Source organism: Marmota marmota, unplaced genomic scaffold, assembly GCF_001458135.2.
Source record: "Marmota marmota marmota unplaced genomic scaffold, marMar, whole genome shotgun sequence".
Lineage (NCBI taxonomy): Eukaryota > Metazoa > Chordata > Mammalia > Rodentia > Sciuridae > Marmota > Marmota marmota.
The window spans coordinates 15,096,717-15,112,954 of record NW_026000229.1 but is presented as its reverse complement, the minus strand read 5'-3'; the positions used below and the strand labels follow the sequence as shown (position 1 = coordinate 15,112,954).

Below are 16,238 nucleotides of genomic sequence, written 5' to 3'. Positions count from 1 at the left end.
CCCCCCCCATAAAGGTGCGCATCTAAGCCAGCATATATGTGGTGGTTTGTCCTGATCCCGAGATCAGGATTCTCTGAGTGTTAATAGAGAATGATATAGGAGTGGAATTTTTCCAAGAGGTGATGTATACTCAGGTGAGTCTGGCCGACCTGTGTACTTTGGGACAGGAGAAGGATCCACTGGTAATAAAAATGTACTTCTTGTACATTTAAGTCTGGAGAAAAAGGATTTCTCAGTGTGAACCAAAATTGGAAACACATTTTGAATTCTGTTTTTCTTTCACTGCATCTTCCTGCCCTTAGCTCTGCTTCTGAACATGGGCTATTGACCTTGGTAACTCGATTGTCCTTGTGGTTCTGCATTGTGAGGTCTAAGATCCTGGTCACCTCAGGTCCTATACCTTCTCCCACATTGAAGAGTTGGTACCCCTGATTCACAGAATGGTCTAGACCATTATTACTCAGGGAGTTTCTCAGAGGGCTTTCTTCTCTATATTAGGTCTTCAAGAACAGGCAGTTGGTAATGATGAGTAGATCATCTTTCCCAGGCTGCAATCAGCCAGCTTGTCCTAGCGCCTCCACCAGTCCCAGGTCTCCTTTCATTTGTTTTTATAAGGTCCGCATGACCCCTCTGGTTTACTTTTTCCACCGATGGGGGAATCTCAGCTCTTTTCTGGCCACCACGATTTTTACTTCTTGCTGCTTCTACCAGAGTGCTTTACCAAGCACAGTGTTATAACTCTTCCCTTCCCTCTCCAATCAAAATGTATCAGTCTTGGGTGTTCCTCTGAGGGGAGTTCCTCTTCAGGTAGATTTAATTTATTGTCCTTCTAGGAACTTTCACAATTTAGCAGAGCACACTTTTTAACCTAAAGGAGTAGCAAGTAATGGAGAAAGAACTGTTGTTAGGAATGAGCGGGTAGGGTATTTTGTAAGAATGACATGAAAATCTTCAGCATGGTGTGGAGGAAAGAGCAAAATTTGGAGTTCTGCTCTTAGCCTTGTTAATTTACTTAACTGTTCCTCCTTTATTTCCATATCTGGATTGTGCAAACAGTATAATTATTTTTTTTTTCAGGTTGTGAGGACTAATGGGTGATCAATGCCTAGTATTTAGGAAATTCATCCCTTCAGCTGAATCTAAATTTCATTTTTTTTTTTTTTTGGTACTGGGGATTGAACCCAGGGGTGCTTAGCCATTGAGCTAGTTACTGGATTTTGCCAAGTTGCCCAGGGCCTTGCTGATTACTGAGGCTGGCTTTGAACTTGTGATCCTCCTGCTTCAGCCTCCCAAGCTGCTGGGATTACAGCAGCTCCATGCCCAGGTACATTTCATTCTTTATCATACTGTTATGTACCTTTTTTATCCCCACCAAGTAAAGGTTATATTCCTTTTTTGTCCTCTATCTTTTGATCTTTGAACCCTCCAAACATTATCACTTATTTTTCTGTAAGTTTAGAGAAAACTGATGTTTTAGGAATTAATCTCTGCTGACATGAAACAAATTTTGTCCACTGGGGCAGAAGTTACTCTAGGCTTTCAGTTCTTTCAAGCAACAACCTAATACGCCCTCTTTGATTCAGAGTGTTGTTCAATATTTGAGATGAGTCTTAGGGAGTGGGTGGTCCCATCATTCCAAAGTGTGTTTGTGTGTTTGTGTGTGTGTGTGTGTGTGTGTGACTATCTGCAGAAACATGCTGTGGGAAGGTAATGTATATGATTTCGGAAGCCTGTTTTGTTCCAAGGGATAAGTTTTTTTCTTTCTTTCTTTTTTTTTTTTTTTGGTGGTGGTGGGGTTGTTGTAAAAATTGATAGGAGCACATGGTTTTTATTCATTTCTTTTTTCTTTTTTAAAAAGTTTTTTTTTTCTTGTAGTTGTAGACACATCTTTGTTTATTTATTTACTTACTTATTTTGGGATACTAGGGCTTGAACTCAGGGGCACTTGACCACTGAGCCATGTCCTGCCCTTTTTATTTTATTTTTTGGGATACTGGGAATTGAACTCAGGGACACTCAACCACTGAGCCAAATCCCCAGCCCTATTTTGTATTTTATTTAGAGACAGGGTCTCACCAAGTTGCTTAGCACTTTGCTTTTGCTGAGGCTTGTTTTGAACTTGTGATCCTCTTGCCTCAGCCTCCTGAGCTGCTGGGATTACAGGCATGCGCCACCGCACCTGTCTAAAATTTTTTTTATAGCTGTAGATGGACACAATACCTGTATTTATTTATTTTTATGTAGTGTTGAGGATCAAACCCAGGGCCTCACACGTGTGAGGCAAGTGCTCTGCCGCTGAGCCACCATCCTAGCCCTTATTCATTTTTTTTAAATCAAACTGTTGTTAACTTTAAAAAACTTTCATTTAGAAGCTTAAAATCAACTTGATTTAAAGTAAAATTCAAGATAAACACCTGTCCTAATTCATTTTCTAATTTTTCTCTTTTAATCTTTATTCTCCCAGCATTTAGTTTTTGTTTACAATATTTTTTTTAAATATATTTTTTAGTTGTGTATGGACTCAGTGCCTTTATTTGTTTTTATGTGGTGCTAGGATTGAACCCAAATCGAACCCAGTGCCTCACACTTGCAAGGCAAGTACTCTGCCACTGAGCCACAACCCCAGCCACTTGTTTACAATGTTTTAAATTCCAATTCTGCACCATTGTCCACAGATTAACCTCTGCTAGAATGCTCTTTCTCTTTTTTTTGCTTTTCAAATTTTATCCTCATATCTCCTATTCCTGCAAAACTGATTCTCATTCTTCTAGCATGTCTTAAACTATGGAGTTGTTTGTATCCTAGGCCCCTTATGAGAGTTAGGGATGCTGTGGGATGACCCTGGCCTCACAGTCTCTGGTGGTAGTAGTGAAACAGTGAAAAGCAATAGAGGTAGTGTTTAAAGACATTGTGTATTTTCCCCACACTATTTATTGCATGAACGACATGAAAATGCAGGAGGTTTGAAAACTATCTCCTATCCCATTACACCTGATTTCATTAATCTGCATTTCCTTCCAGTGCTTGTTCATATGCAGTTTTTTTCCCCCCTCATACATAATAGAATTTTTTTTTAAATTTTTTATTGTTGGTTGTTCAAAACATTACATAGTTCTTGATATATCATATTTCACACTTTGATTCAAGTGGGTTATGAACTCCCATTACATAATAGAATTTCACATTCTTGTTTTCTCTTTGGTACTGGGGATTGAACCCAGGTGCAATTAACCACTGAGCCAATCCCCAGCCCTTTTTTTTTTTTTTATATATATATATATATTTTATTTTGAGACAGGATCTTGTTAAGTTGCTGAGGCTGGATTTGAACTTGTGATCCTCCTGCCTCAGCCTCCCAAATTGCTGGGATTACAGGGGTGCACCACCACTACCAGCTAGGTGTCAACATTTCTGATGCCCATGAGTCTATACAACTATGCAAGTCACTTCTTTCTGAGACTCAGTTTCTCCTTGTCTAAAATCAGGGGTTTAGACTAATTGACCTATAAGAAAATATCTATAATGAAAGTGTCTAACGCTGGTGGAGTATTTCACAGTCAGGCATGTGTGCATTGTGTTTATGTGTGTACCTTCAATGCACATACTTCAGATTCCTCCAGTAGTGGCTTTTTTCTTGTGCATAGAGTGGAGCCTGGGTTGCACAGGTTTTTTCTCAGTGTTCCTACTGCTTTCTCAGCTCTGAACTGCCCCTCAATGCCTAGACACGGGGGTGTCTTTCTGCACACTCTTTTCCTTGGCTTAGGGATAGATGGTAATTACATTATTTATTTTTATTTTTTAAGAGACAGGGTCTCAGTGTTCCGCCCAGGCTGGCCTCCAGCTTCTGGGTTGAAGTGATCCTTGTGCCTCAGCTTCCCAAATGACTGGGACTACAGGTACTCATCACTGTGCTGGCTTACATTTGCTTTTTTATTTGGTGCTAGGCTTGAGATAGAGGTAGGGAAAGTTTTGTGTTGTTCCTGTCCCACTTCAGCATTAATAGGCCCTGTGAATTTGGTTCCCAAGTGTGGGTTTTTCCCAGTGCTTTCTCCCCTTTTCTGCATGGATGCCAAATTCTACTTGGCCTTTTTTTTTTTTTTTTCATCCAGTACTGGGAATGGAACCCACACATGCTTCACCACTGAGCTACATCCCCAGTCCTTTTTATTTTATTCATATTGAGATAGGATCTAACTCAGTTGCTGAGGCTGGCCTTGCAATCCTCCTACCTTGGCCTCCTGAGTTGCTAGAATTATAGGTGTGTACCCTGCTCCCAGCCAAACTCTACTGTGTATCTGTGGTGTGTCTTGGGCAGAACAAGTTTCTTATAACTCCTCTTGCAATAGTAACCTTTGCTTTGTGTTGGTGTTGTGCAGGGCTTTGGGCTTAATTTCTTTTCCTTTTCTTTTTTTGGTAAGCAAGCAGGAATTTTATTAAAAGAAGGTGAGAGCAGGATTCAGAACTCCTTAGCACACAGGGCAAGGGTGCCCCCCCCCCACACACACTTTTTTGAGGTAGAGTCTTACAATGTTTCCTAGGCTAGCCTTGAACTCCTGGGCTCAACCAATCCTCCCACCTCAGTAGCTGGGATTCCAGGTGCATGTCACCATGCCCAACTGGGCTTAGATTCTTCATCAGTTATGGGAAGCCATGCTCCTCCAGTACAGTCATTCTCTTGCATGGTTCATCATGTGCTTCACTGAACTCAGCAGAGATTTTTTTTAACCTTTTCCTTGACATTGACTACACATGCAAATCACATCTTGGCTGCCTACTCTTCTCTGCTTGCTGACAGATGTGTAGGTGAGAAAAGTCTCAGTCATTGTTCCTGAAAGGAGCCCCCAGACCCATTTCTAGGGCCAGTGACATATGCTGGAAATCAGCTGCTTCTGGGCCAGCACAGAGCTGGTCTTTCACATTGGAATATAAAATTATTCAAAAAAGAAGCATTCATATGGCTGTCAGATACTGTATTTGGGAAAGAGGTATGAAGGCATCGGAGGTCAAAAGACCTGGGTTTAACGTGGGGTCACTTGCCCTGTGAATTTATGTACATCACTTTTCCTCATAGTGGAGTATAACTAGGTGGTCTTTAAGTCCTATCCAGTGCTAATATTCTCTAATCTAATATCATATTCTCTAATCTAATATCATATACATATTCTAAGTATAAAATTCACAGGTAAGTATCAGGGCTATGCTTCTCTGCACACATAGTGGTTGGCTTCCCGGGTTCCCGGGGCCTTGGTAATTCTTGCTTACATGTAAGCTCCATTGACAAGATAAAGGCATCATTTTTGTTTACTCTGGTCTTCTCTGAGAACACATGCTTTTCAGCACTAACAGGCCTTTAGTGAAACAGCTAAAGAAACAGACAGTTAAGGGCAAGTTGAGTCAAGATGTGATGGTAGACGAAAGGAGGTGGTAGAGAGCAAGGTAAGAGTTAAATGTAAAAAACAAAGCAAAACTGGAATGATCTGAATGTCAGACCAGTAGTTAATATATGCTATTGTTGGACAGAATAACATTCAGCTTGATAGTACTTATTAGGCACTTACTGTGAGCCAGGTATTCTACTATGATGAGCTGCTTTAATCTCATCAACGTCCTATGTGTGATTATCACAGCCCCACTTTACTGATAAAATTGAGGCTTAATACTTTTAAGTAACTTGTTGAAGATGACATTGCTACTTAAGGGGCCAAATAGGGATTAAACCCAGACAGCTTCACTCCTAGGTATATATTTGTGTGTCCTAAATGCACAGTTTGATGAATTTTTAGGAACTAGACACACCATGTAACCAGCACTCAAATCAAGAACAGAGCATTACAAGCACATAGCAATTTCCTTTTGCTCTGTATTAGGGTTCCTCAGAGGAACAGAACCAACAGGGCGTGTGTGTAGTATGTCTGTGTGTCTGTGTTGAGAGAGAAAGGGAGCAGATGTGCACATGAGACATCAAGAAATGTTGATGTTAATTTTAGGGACTTGAAATTCTCATGGTAGGAAGACTGGTGTTAAGTCTGTAGGGTAGGCCAGTGGGCTGAAGACCGAGCAGGAGTTCAAGTCCAGTGGCAGTCTACTGGCTGAATCTCTTCTTCTTTAGGGAGATCAGTGTTGTTTTCTTTGCTCTTCAACTGATTGGATGAGGCCTGCCCACATGGAGGGTGATTTGCTTTACTAGAGTCCAGCAATTGAAATGTTAATCTCATAAAAAAACAAAACTTTCACAGAAAGTGAAAGGACCAAACAATGTTTGACCAAATATCTGGGCACTGTGACCTAGCCAAGTTGACACATAAAATTAACCACCACACACTTCCCTCATGTTGCTACTCTTGGAAAGGTGACCTTTCCTCATTTATAACTGCATAGATTAGAATTTCATATAGATGGAATGACAGTATATATTCCTCTTTTGTGCCTGGCTTCTTTCACAGAGCCCATGTACATAATCCTAGGATCTTATTGCCTAGTTACTTGACTAGCCATTCCTGGAGTGGCCTGCAGGATGGAGGTGGGGGAGAACATAGACCCTCTCCCCCACCATTTTGCCTGCACCAGCCCTAGCCAGTGCTTCTGCACTCCCTAACCCAGATGGACTGGCAGAAGAACAGAAGTTGATAAGCAGTGCCTTTGGCATTCCCTGCCTTCCTCCTCAGGCCCCTTCTTCTTTCCTCCCTTCCTAGTCTTAGTCCCCCACCCCATTCTTACATCCCCATGCAGCCATTGAAGTTTATCAGCCCCTCAACTTGAACACACACTCTACCTTATTCCGTACCTCCTCCACTTGCAGTCACATTGACAGACTTGGCCCTCAGATATTTAGACAGCTCTCCCTTGCTCTTTTCCTCCTCCTCCTCCTCCTACTTTTTTTTGTTTGTTTGTCTTTTAAATGGGTTTGGGAACTGAGGACCAGAAAGAAGGTAACTTGCCCACAGTCTCACTGATGGGGCATGGTAGTGTTAGAGGATCCAGGGGTTACAGCCTCAGCCTCCCAAGTGCTGGTCCCTCTTAGCTTGGGTCCTGCTACAGTAGCCTTCCTTCTTGCCAAATGCCGGGCAAGGGAGCATGATCTTTCCCTGTGTTCTGATGAGGCTCACTGCTCTGGCACCTGGTTCTCCTCCCAGCCTGGTGATTGCTTGTCATCCTCTGCCTGCCCTTCAGTCTGCCCTCCTGGCTGAGGCAGGGCCTGCCACCCGCTATGGTGGCAGCTTCCATGTTCAGCCACCATCAGGGTTGGGAGTGGCACGGGGTCTTGAAAAAAGTTCTGTTCTAGATGATCTGCCACCCTGAATAATGTGGCCTTGTCCTCTCTGGACCCATTTCTTTACTTGTAAAATGAGGGTTAGATCAGGTAGTCTTTAAGTTCCCTCTCTGTGTTGCATTTTATACTGCTTCTAACTTTTAAACTGCTGAGCCATAAATGAGAGACTCCAGCGTGGCAGTGTAATTAGGCTCAGCAGATGGGTGAGTGAGAGGGAAGGAGATGTTCTTGCCCATAAGATCAGCCTTTCCTTCATTGTGCCTCCCTGGTGTTTTCAGAACACAAGTGACAACCCTTGTTTTTCTCTGTGTTCCCATTTCAAACCTATAATCTTCTTGTATCTTGATGAACTTGTGTTTACTGTTAGACAGCCATGCTGCAGAATGCGTTACAGTGAGCTGTCTTCTCCAACATGGCGAATGTGATGACAGTTGGAGCTGATCACAGCTGGTCCCTGGAATGACAACTCTGTGTGTGTGTGTGAGAGAGAGAGAGAGAGGGAGGGAGGGAGGGAGGGAGAGGGGGGAGGGAGATTGTGATGGAACTCCAGTTTTTGTTTTTAGATCTCTAGTTTCATTTTTGCTGATTTTAGTTAAAACTAAGGGTTGTAAAAGGGCAGTTTTTGGCCCACTGAGTCTTGAGGAACTCTTTATTTCCATTGCTTTAAGCATTTCACACTGGGAGGGCAGAAATGAGCTTTATGGAACACCATTGATCCCTCGTGCTAGAGGAAGCAGTATGGAACACTGTTACATTTTTGACTGATCTCTTTGTCATGAGCACTGAAAGCCAGGAATTTCGTTTTACCTTTGGATTCAATATTTTGTCTTTCGTTCTCTGAAAAAAATTTTAAAAAACTTTTAAAATGCTGGGCATGGTGGTGCATTCTTGTAATCTCAGCAGCTTGGTAGGCTGAGGCAGGAGGATTGCAAGTTCAAAGCCAGCCTCAGCAACTTAGCAAGGCACTAAGCAACTTAGCAAGAATCTGTTTCAAAATAAAAAGGGCTGGGGATGAGGCTCAGCGGTTGAGCATCTCTGGGTTCAGTCCCCAGTATCAAAACCAAAACAAAAAATATCACCACCACCAATAACAAAAAAAACTTTTAAAGTGTTTTGCAAATTAATAAAGTCAGTGATTTCTGGATTCTGAAGTTGCTGCCTTGGTTCCTCCCCATCCCTATTCTCCCATCCCCAACATTAGTGTAGAAATGTGCCAAAAATATCGGAGTTTCTTCCCATTAGTTTTCTGTTTTGACCCCTGGTGGAGTAAGTATGGAGTTGTTACTTCCATTTACAGAAGATAAATCTGGGATGTGGCAAAGCTGAGTGACTTGTTGGTCACGCAGTTAGTTGCTGATCAATTTAGGATAAGAATCTAGGGCTTCTGAACACTAGTGACTTGTTAATTTGCAATACTAATCCACCCCCAGTGCTTGCCTTTAACCTACCTGCCTCCGTCTTGCCATCATGACTCAGGGACTTGGTTGTCTCTCTCTGTGGCTCCACCTCTGAAAGCACAAATGAGCAGCCAGTTACCTAGCTGGTGGGGTGAGCTGTAGAGGGAGGCGGTGTAGAGGTGGAGGAGGAAGGAAGGTGGTGCAAGGTGCAGACTTATGTTTTCTTCCTAAAGAATTGCCCCCCCCCCCCAAAAGGCAGGAAAGTGAGTGGAATCAACATTCCTTTTTCCTTGCCAAAAGGAGTGAATTTTCTGGGAGTCTTTGGCAGATGGTATTAGTTGCAGTGCAGAGTTAACCTGCCTCTAGATCCTCAGCAGATTGTGCAGCAGACAGGGTTGTATCTGAGATAAAGGGCCCCTCACCGAGGTAGACCATCATGTGTGATTGAGCCCTAGTGTGTTAAACACACATGCTGGGATTCTTTCCTCTGTTTGTAAGTTGCCTCCTTTGAAAGTATTGAGCATTTTGAAGAGGCATCATGGTTAAGGTTAGGGATTCTTTGTGGGTTTGATCCCTGGCTGTGCCACTTACTAGCTGTGTGACCTTGAGCAGTTTATTTCTGTTTGTTCATCTGTTCTAATTGTAGGGTGTGGATTAAGTGAGGTAATAAATATAAAGCATTTAGAAGGGTACAGTATTGTGAGCAGAGTGAGTCTCCTTTCTGTATCCTTTCTGCTCTCCTTCATGTACCCTGTGTGTATGTGTGTGTGTGTGTGTGCGCGCGCGTACATGCATGCATGACAGTAGTTTTTGGATTCTGCATTTCCAGCTGGCCTGCTGAGCCCTCCAGGCAGCTGTAACATCATCCAAGTTTTAGCTATGGGGTCTGTCTGCATTGGATATGTTTTTAAATGACATCATCAATGGGCTGCTTTGTGGAGAGAAAGAAAACCGAGCGAAACCGAGCATGTGCAGGCTGTGTACTCACAGCCCCGTGTGTACTGGGTCCCTCCACCTGAGGGGCTGGAGCACTGTGAGACTTAGTCAAACCTAAAATTTTATTTTATTTTTTGGTACAGAGATTGAACCCAGGGTGCTTAAGCACTGAGCCACATTCTCAGCCCTTTTTATATTTTATTTAGAAACAAGGTATTGATAAGTTGCTTGGTGCCTGGCTAAGTTGCTGAGACTGGCTTTGAACTTGCCATTCTCCTGCCTCACCCTCCTAAACCATTGGGATTACAGGCACGCTTCACCATGCCTGGCTAAAACCTAAAAATTGTTTTATAAAATATTTATTTTTTAGTTTTAGGTGGACACAATATATTTATTTTGTTTTTATGTGGTACTGAAGATTGAACCCAATGCCTCATGCATGCTAGGCGAGCACTCCACCACTGAGCTACATACAACCCCAGCCCTAAAACCTAAAATTTTAGCGGTGTGAGAATACTGACCAGCAGTCTCAGTCTGCTCGTCTGCTGTAACACAAAAACACTGGTGACTTAAAGGGACATTTATTTTCTCTCAGTTCTGGAGGTTGGCAGTCTGAGGTCAGGATGTTGGCACAGTTGGGCTTCCTGGTTTGCAGAGAGCTGTGTGCTTTTGTCCGTGTATGTGTCAGGAGGAAGATGGAATAGATTTTTCTTCTTGTCAGGCCACCAATTCTGTCTGATTAGGATCCCACCCTTAGAACCTATTTAACCTTAATCACCTCTGAAAATCCTGTCTCCGATCAGTTGGAGTTTAGGGTTCTACATAGGAATTTGGGGGAGGGGTGCCCAATTCAGCCCATAACACTAGCCTTCCTCCCTCCAGAGATATCCAGTGAGGAAAGTCGGTGACATCACCCTGTGTCTTCTTTGGCCCCACACACTGTTATTTGTGAAGCGGCATTGGACCTCCCCATACGTGGGGAGGCCCCTGTCTCCTAGCCTTCTTGAGGTTTGGGATGGTGGGTGTGATGGAAGAGGAGAAGGTTATGCTGACTTCTGCTTCCAAGCTCAGAACTGGTGTGTACGTGGGGGGCACCAGCATTCAGATGTGTCATAGGCCTGTCTTGTCACCTTTGTCACTTGTGTCATCTGTTTAGACTGGGGAGTGAAATCAAATGAAACAGTGGAAGCTGTCTTTACCAACTCACAGAACACTCTTCAATTCTCTGTGTAAAACATACAGAGCGAGGCCCACAGCCTACTGTGTGCGACTAGCAGGCTGCTCTCTGCCGAGCCCACTCGCTCAGCACCCACTGGCTGAAGTATGTGCTTACCAAGAGCCAGCTTGTTCCCAAGCCATTTGCACAGTTCTAGCTGGCATTGAAGCTAAGTAATGTAGTTAAGTACCAGATAACTGATGAAATATGACTGCAATTGAACTGATTTTCTTTCCTTTCTTTAAACACTAGTTAAAAGCCATGGAAAGATTCAGTAAGGCCAAGTCCCTGAAATATGTTATTGCCAGATTAGATGAGCAATAAGTTTGGGGAAAATCAAAAGATCCTAAAATTTTATGTTGTGATTATTCTGTGAATGTCTTCATTTTTACTTCATTTTATAGAATCAGGATTTGGACATCATAAATAGTATATTACATTCTGGTTCATGTAAGAAAGATGATGTGGAGTTCTTAGCAGTGGACCCTTATTCAAAGGGCCTTGGACTGTGTTAAAGGCTGAATGATGAATATGGGTTTATATCCATTGTACTAAAATAAAATTTTTAGGTCTATCATTTTTGTGGATATCTTGCTGTAACTTTTCTGATTTGTCTGGTTCTGGGACCTGATCACAGTGGATCTGAAGGTTCTTACTGTTGTGATTCAGTTTACAGTGGGTTTGTTTTCAGTTGAGAAGATTTAAGGAATTTTATTTTGTATATGGTGTAAACTTAATAAAACCAACATTATTGGGGCTTTTTTTTTTTTTTTTTGATACCAGGGATTTAACCCAGGGACACTTACCTACTAAAATCACATCCTCAGCCCTTTTTATTTTTTTCTTTTGCAACAGGGCCTCACTAAGTTGCTAAGGCTGGCCTCAAACTTGTGATCCTCCTGCCTCAGTCTCCTGTATTGCTGGGATTATAGGCTTGTGCCAATACACCCAGCTTAGTGGGGCTTTTTAAACTGGGACTTTAAAGAAATTTAATGTGGCTCATTCTCAATTTTATTCTTTGGTTCCTCTTGTATACTTAAAGCACACTAAGAGAGACCCAATTCTCTCATTTTACAAAGGAGGAAGCTGAAGCCCTGAGAGGTAAAGCATGCTGGTGGTGAAGTAGTTGTGGTGGCTGGAATAGAGGTGGCAGATCCACAGCAGGATGAACCCTGCCCTCCAGTCCCCTCCTCCAGTTCTCTGTCTCTGGCCCCAGATCTAGAGCTGTCCACGATGGGAGTCTTCCTCTGGGTGACTACTCTCGTGACAGTGTTGACCTGTGGATCCCCTTTGGACAGGACCAATCTGGAGGCCTTGCAGAAGAAGCTGGAAGAGCTGGAGCTTGATGAGCAGCAGCGGAAGCGCCTTGAAGCCTTTCTGACCCAGAAGCAGAAGGTGGGAGAACTGAAAGATGATGACTTTGAGAAGATCAGCGAGCTGGGTGCAGGCAATGGCGGTGTGGTATTCAAGGTCTCCCACAAGCCGTCTGGCCTGGTCATGGCCAGAAAGGTGAGTTTACCAGGATAGACAGGTAATTGAATTATCTCAGGGAAGATCTGGAGGCCTGGGGACAAGTGTGGAAGGAAGATGGATTTTTTTTTTTAAACACTTTATTTATTTATTTATTTTTATGTGGTGCTGAGGATCAAACCTAGGGCCCCTGACATGCTAGGCAAGCGCTCTACCGCTGGGTCCCAGCCCCAGCCCCGGAAGATGGAATTTTTAACTTGTATTTTTTGTGTTGTTTGAATCTTGAACTCATCATCTATCAAGTGGTGGGTAAATGCGCTAGTGACTGTTAATGTATTAATCCCTATCCTCAGTCTGGGAAATAATAGTAAGTGACCCTACCTTAGCTCTCTGTGTGCTGTGGAAGGGGTACTAGGTGCCAGTTTATCATTTATCAAGTGTAGGAGTAGCTGCTTTTGTTCACCTGGGCCCAGAAATGCTCAGGCCAGACGCTGAGATCACGTTGTTTCTTGTGTTCCTACCCTGCCAGGGGCTGCCTTCGTCTCCCTGCAGTCAGCCTCAGAACCCCCTCCACGGCTGCATTCTTTGAGTTGGACTTCCCATTCCTATCTCCCCTTGGTCATTTTTCTGAACACAGCCCCCGTGTAGAAAGCTGGCCTCTTCCGTGGTTTTCAGCTCATCGTGTTCATTCCTGCCCCCATGTTTGTGCTTGTGCTGTTCCTTTTTTTGGGTACTGGGGATTGAACCTGGGTGCTTAACCACTGAGCCACATCCCCACCCCACCCCCGCTTTTTTTTAAAAAAAAATTTTACTTTTTAGTTTTAGGTGGACGCAATATCTTTATTTTACATCTGTGTTGTGCTGAGGATCAAACCCAGTGCCTCGTGCATGGTAGGCGAGTGCTCTACCACCGAGCCACAACCCCAGCACCTCCCGCAACCCTTTTTTTATATTTAATTTAAAGACAGGGTCTTGCTGAGTTGCTTTTAGGGCCTTGCTAAGTTGCTGAGACTGGCTTTGGACTTGTGATCCTCCTTCCTCAGCCCCCGAGCTGCTGGGATTGCAGGTGTGCTGTTCCTTTCATTTTTTTCCAACAGTGCCTGTCGTCAGGAACTTCCAGCTGCTCCAACCCACAGTTATCGATAACCAACACTTCCATGTCCTTTGACCATTGTTTATGGCATTTTTTAGATACTCAACCTTATCAGTATTTTTTGTGGTGCTGGGGATTGAACCCATGGCTTCATGCAGGCTAGGCAAGTGTGATACCTCTGAGCTACATCCCCAGCCCTAGGTGACCATTGATTTGTCTGTTACTTGTCTCCCCAGTTAGAATAAGGGCCAGTGTTAAGGGGACATAGAATAGTACCTGAGATTTTGGCTAACTCTCAACCACATGAGGCACCCGAGGTCAGGGAGGAACCTCTTGGGCATCTTGGGTCAGTATACCAAGTTCCTCATGCCCTTTTATCTTTCACCCTGAGTATGACCAAGTCCTTGAGGCCAGTTTCCCCTCAGATCTCAGCCCTACAGGTTCTTTTGGCATAAACTCTCCATTTAGATTTGTTCCCAGGCTTGGCTCCTGGAAGCAGAAGCACAGCTGGCTTTCTGGTTACAATTCTTTGGTGCCAGCACCCACCTTATTCATAGACACTTAGTGGTTTGGTAGAACAGAAATTTGTGCTTCTATTGACCTTATATTTAAACATTTAAGAAGAATGATCCCTCCCTCTCATACAAACCTCTCTTTCCTCGACCTTTCTTTCCCCAGCTAATTCACCTGGAGATCAAACCTGCAATCCGGAACCAGATCATCAGGGAGCTGCAGGTTCTGCATGAATGCAACTCCCCATACATCGTGGGCTTTTATGGCGCATTCTATAGTGACGGGGAGATCAGCATCTGCATGGAGCACATGGTATGTAGTGACCTGCTGGTCCCTGGAGCAGCAGCCTGAAAATTGGCGATTCTGACCTAATCTTTGGTCAGGGAAGTGATCAGCTGCTTCCCTATGATACCCTGTATCACACTACCATCTTGAGCATCTGGGTAGCTTGATTGTAGAACTTGGCAAATTCATAGGATGACAAGCTTCCTTTCCTTGCCTCGCTTCAGAGAGATGATAGTAACCAGGATTCCTTGGTGGTGTGTCTGAAGCACATCTTCCAGTTTTCTCCTATCCAGATGACCCTAAGATTTTGATGTGGATAAAATATGGTTAATATAGTTTAAATCATTTATTGCGAATAATATTGTGTGATGGGTACAAAGTTCTGGGATTATGAAGATGAGTGAAACAGTCTCTGCCTTCTGAGAAGTTATAATCTACTTTAAGGGGTTTGGACAAGGAGAGAAGTAATCCCACCCTATGCCCATTAGTGGAAGTCCAAGTAAGGGACAGGCTTATGGGCTCACACGTATGAGTGTCAGTCTTTTTAGCTGCCTGGGGTCCCTTTAATTTCTAGTGAGTAACAATAGTAATGTTAATGCTAATAATGATAAATTAATTTTTATATGGTACATATTATATCAAGCATTATTATTATTATTTTTTGGTACCAGCGATTGAACCCAGGGGGTACTCAATATCCCTAAGTTCAGTGAGCCACTTCCCCATCCTTGAGCAACATCCCCAATTCTTTTTTATATTTTGTTTAGAGACAGGGTCTTACTGAGTTGCTTAGTGCCTTGCTAAGTTGCTGTGGCTGGCTTTGAACTTGCGATCCTCCTGCTTCAGCCTACTGAGACACTGGGATCACAGGTGTGCACCACTGCGACCAGCCTCAAGCTTATCTTAAATTTAAAAAAAAAGTGTTTTTGGGTACTGGGGATTGAACCCAGGGGCGCACTGCCACTGAGCTACATCCCCAGCCCTTTTTATTTTTTATTTTGAGACAGAGTCTCACTAAGTTGCTGAGGCTGGCCTCCAACTTTTCATCCTCCTGCCTTAGCTTCCCAACTTGGCAGGTCAATATTTTATTGCATTTTCACAGCAACCTTTGTGAGTGGGCATATTATCCCACCCAGTGAGGAGACCAGGGTACAGAGAAATTGATGAATCACCCTAGATCATACAGCTAGTAAGTGGTGTTGGCAGAATTTAAGCCAAGGCAGTCTGACCCCAACCTGTACTTTATTGGATAGTGATGAGGGGATCAGGGCTATTTCTATCTTGGAAGCCTAGAATTTCCTAGAGATGCTGATGTCATCTTTTTTGCAGCATATGATAGGGGACTTTGGAATCTGACATATGTTTATCCACATCTCTTTTCTCCATGGAAATCCAAGTGGGGACTTTGTCATGTTTGCCACTGTCTTCAAAAAAGCCTAGAATATTCCTGGCACATAGCAGGTGCTCAATATTTATTTGTTGAATGATTGTCACCTCTTTGTTATGATCTTGGACAGATTTCTTTATCTTGTTGATTCTCAGCTTTCTTATCTGTAAAAGGGCATTATTATAGCTGCTTTGTTTTGGTGAGGATTAATTAAAATAACAGATATAAGTCTTCCAGCACACTGACTCAGAGTATATATTCTGCAAATGTTAGCTTTGCTTTATTTCCATGGACTGACAATTTAGAGATGAAGGCTGACAGGAGTCTACATAGTTGGTGGCTGCTGTGTTTTCAGTCCAGCCTGGTGTCCTTCTCCATTTCCTTCCTGACCCTCTAGAGCTGCCCTGACCTTTAGAACCAGATCCCTGGTGCCTGGTCTTAATGAACTCAAGGAGAATCCTTCCAGGCAGTTCTTATCTTGCTCGTGCCCCCATTATTTTGAATGTCTCTTCATTCCGATCAGAAGAAGGGCCGCATACACTGTTGTAGGCATCTGCCGACATTTGTGGGTACCATATGGAACATAGATCTTGAAAAATCTGTGCTTCTAAAGGTTATCAAGAATGCTCCTGTTCCTTTTTGTTGCAACTAGAGTAAGTCTCTGCAGGAGA

At 43.2% G+C, this 16,238-nt stretch overlaps 1 protein-coding gene across 2 annotated transcripts in view; it reads left to right on the top strand.

Annotated features, from left to right (window-relative positions):
* The window catches only part of Map2k1 (mitogen-activated protein kinase kinase 1), a 65,243-nt gene that overhangs the window by 16,149 nt on the left and 32,856 nt on the right, over nucleotides 1-16,238 (top strand). The window contains exons 1-3 of one of the 2 annotated variants that reach the window (XM_048793318.1): nucleotides 8,912-8,930; nucleotides 12,118-12,328; nucleotides 14,061-14,207. In XM_048793318.1, coding sequence (XP_048649275.1) covers nucleotides 12,317-12,328; nucleotides 14,061-14,207 — 159 coding nt within the window. In that variant the 5' untranslated portion in view covers nucleotides 8,912-8,930; nucleotides 12,118-12,316. Of the gene's footprint in view, nucleotides 1-8,911; nucleotides 8,931-12,117; nucleotides 12,329-14,060; nucleotides 14,208-16,238 lie in introns of those variants that run through there. The other variant, XM_015480512.2, reaches the window with a different exon arrangement.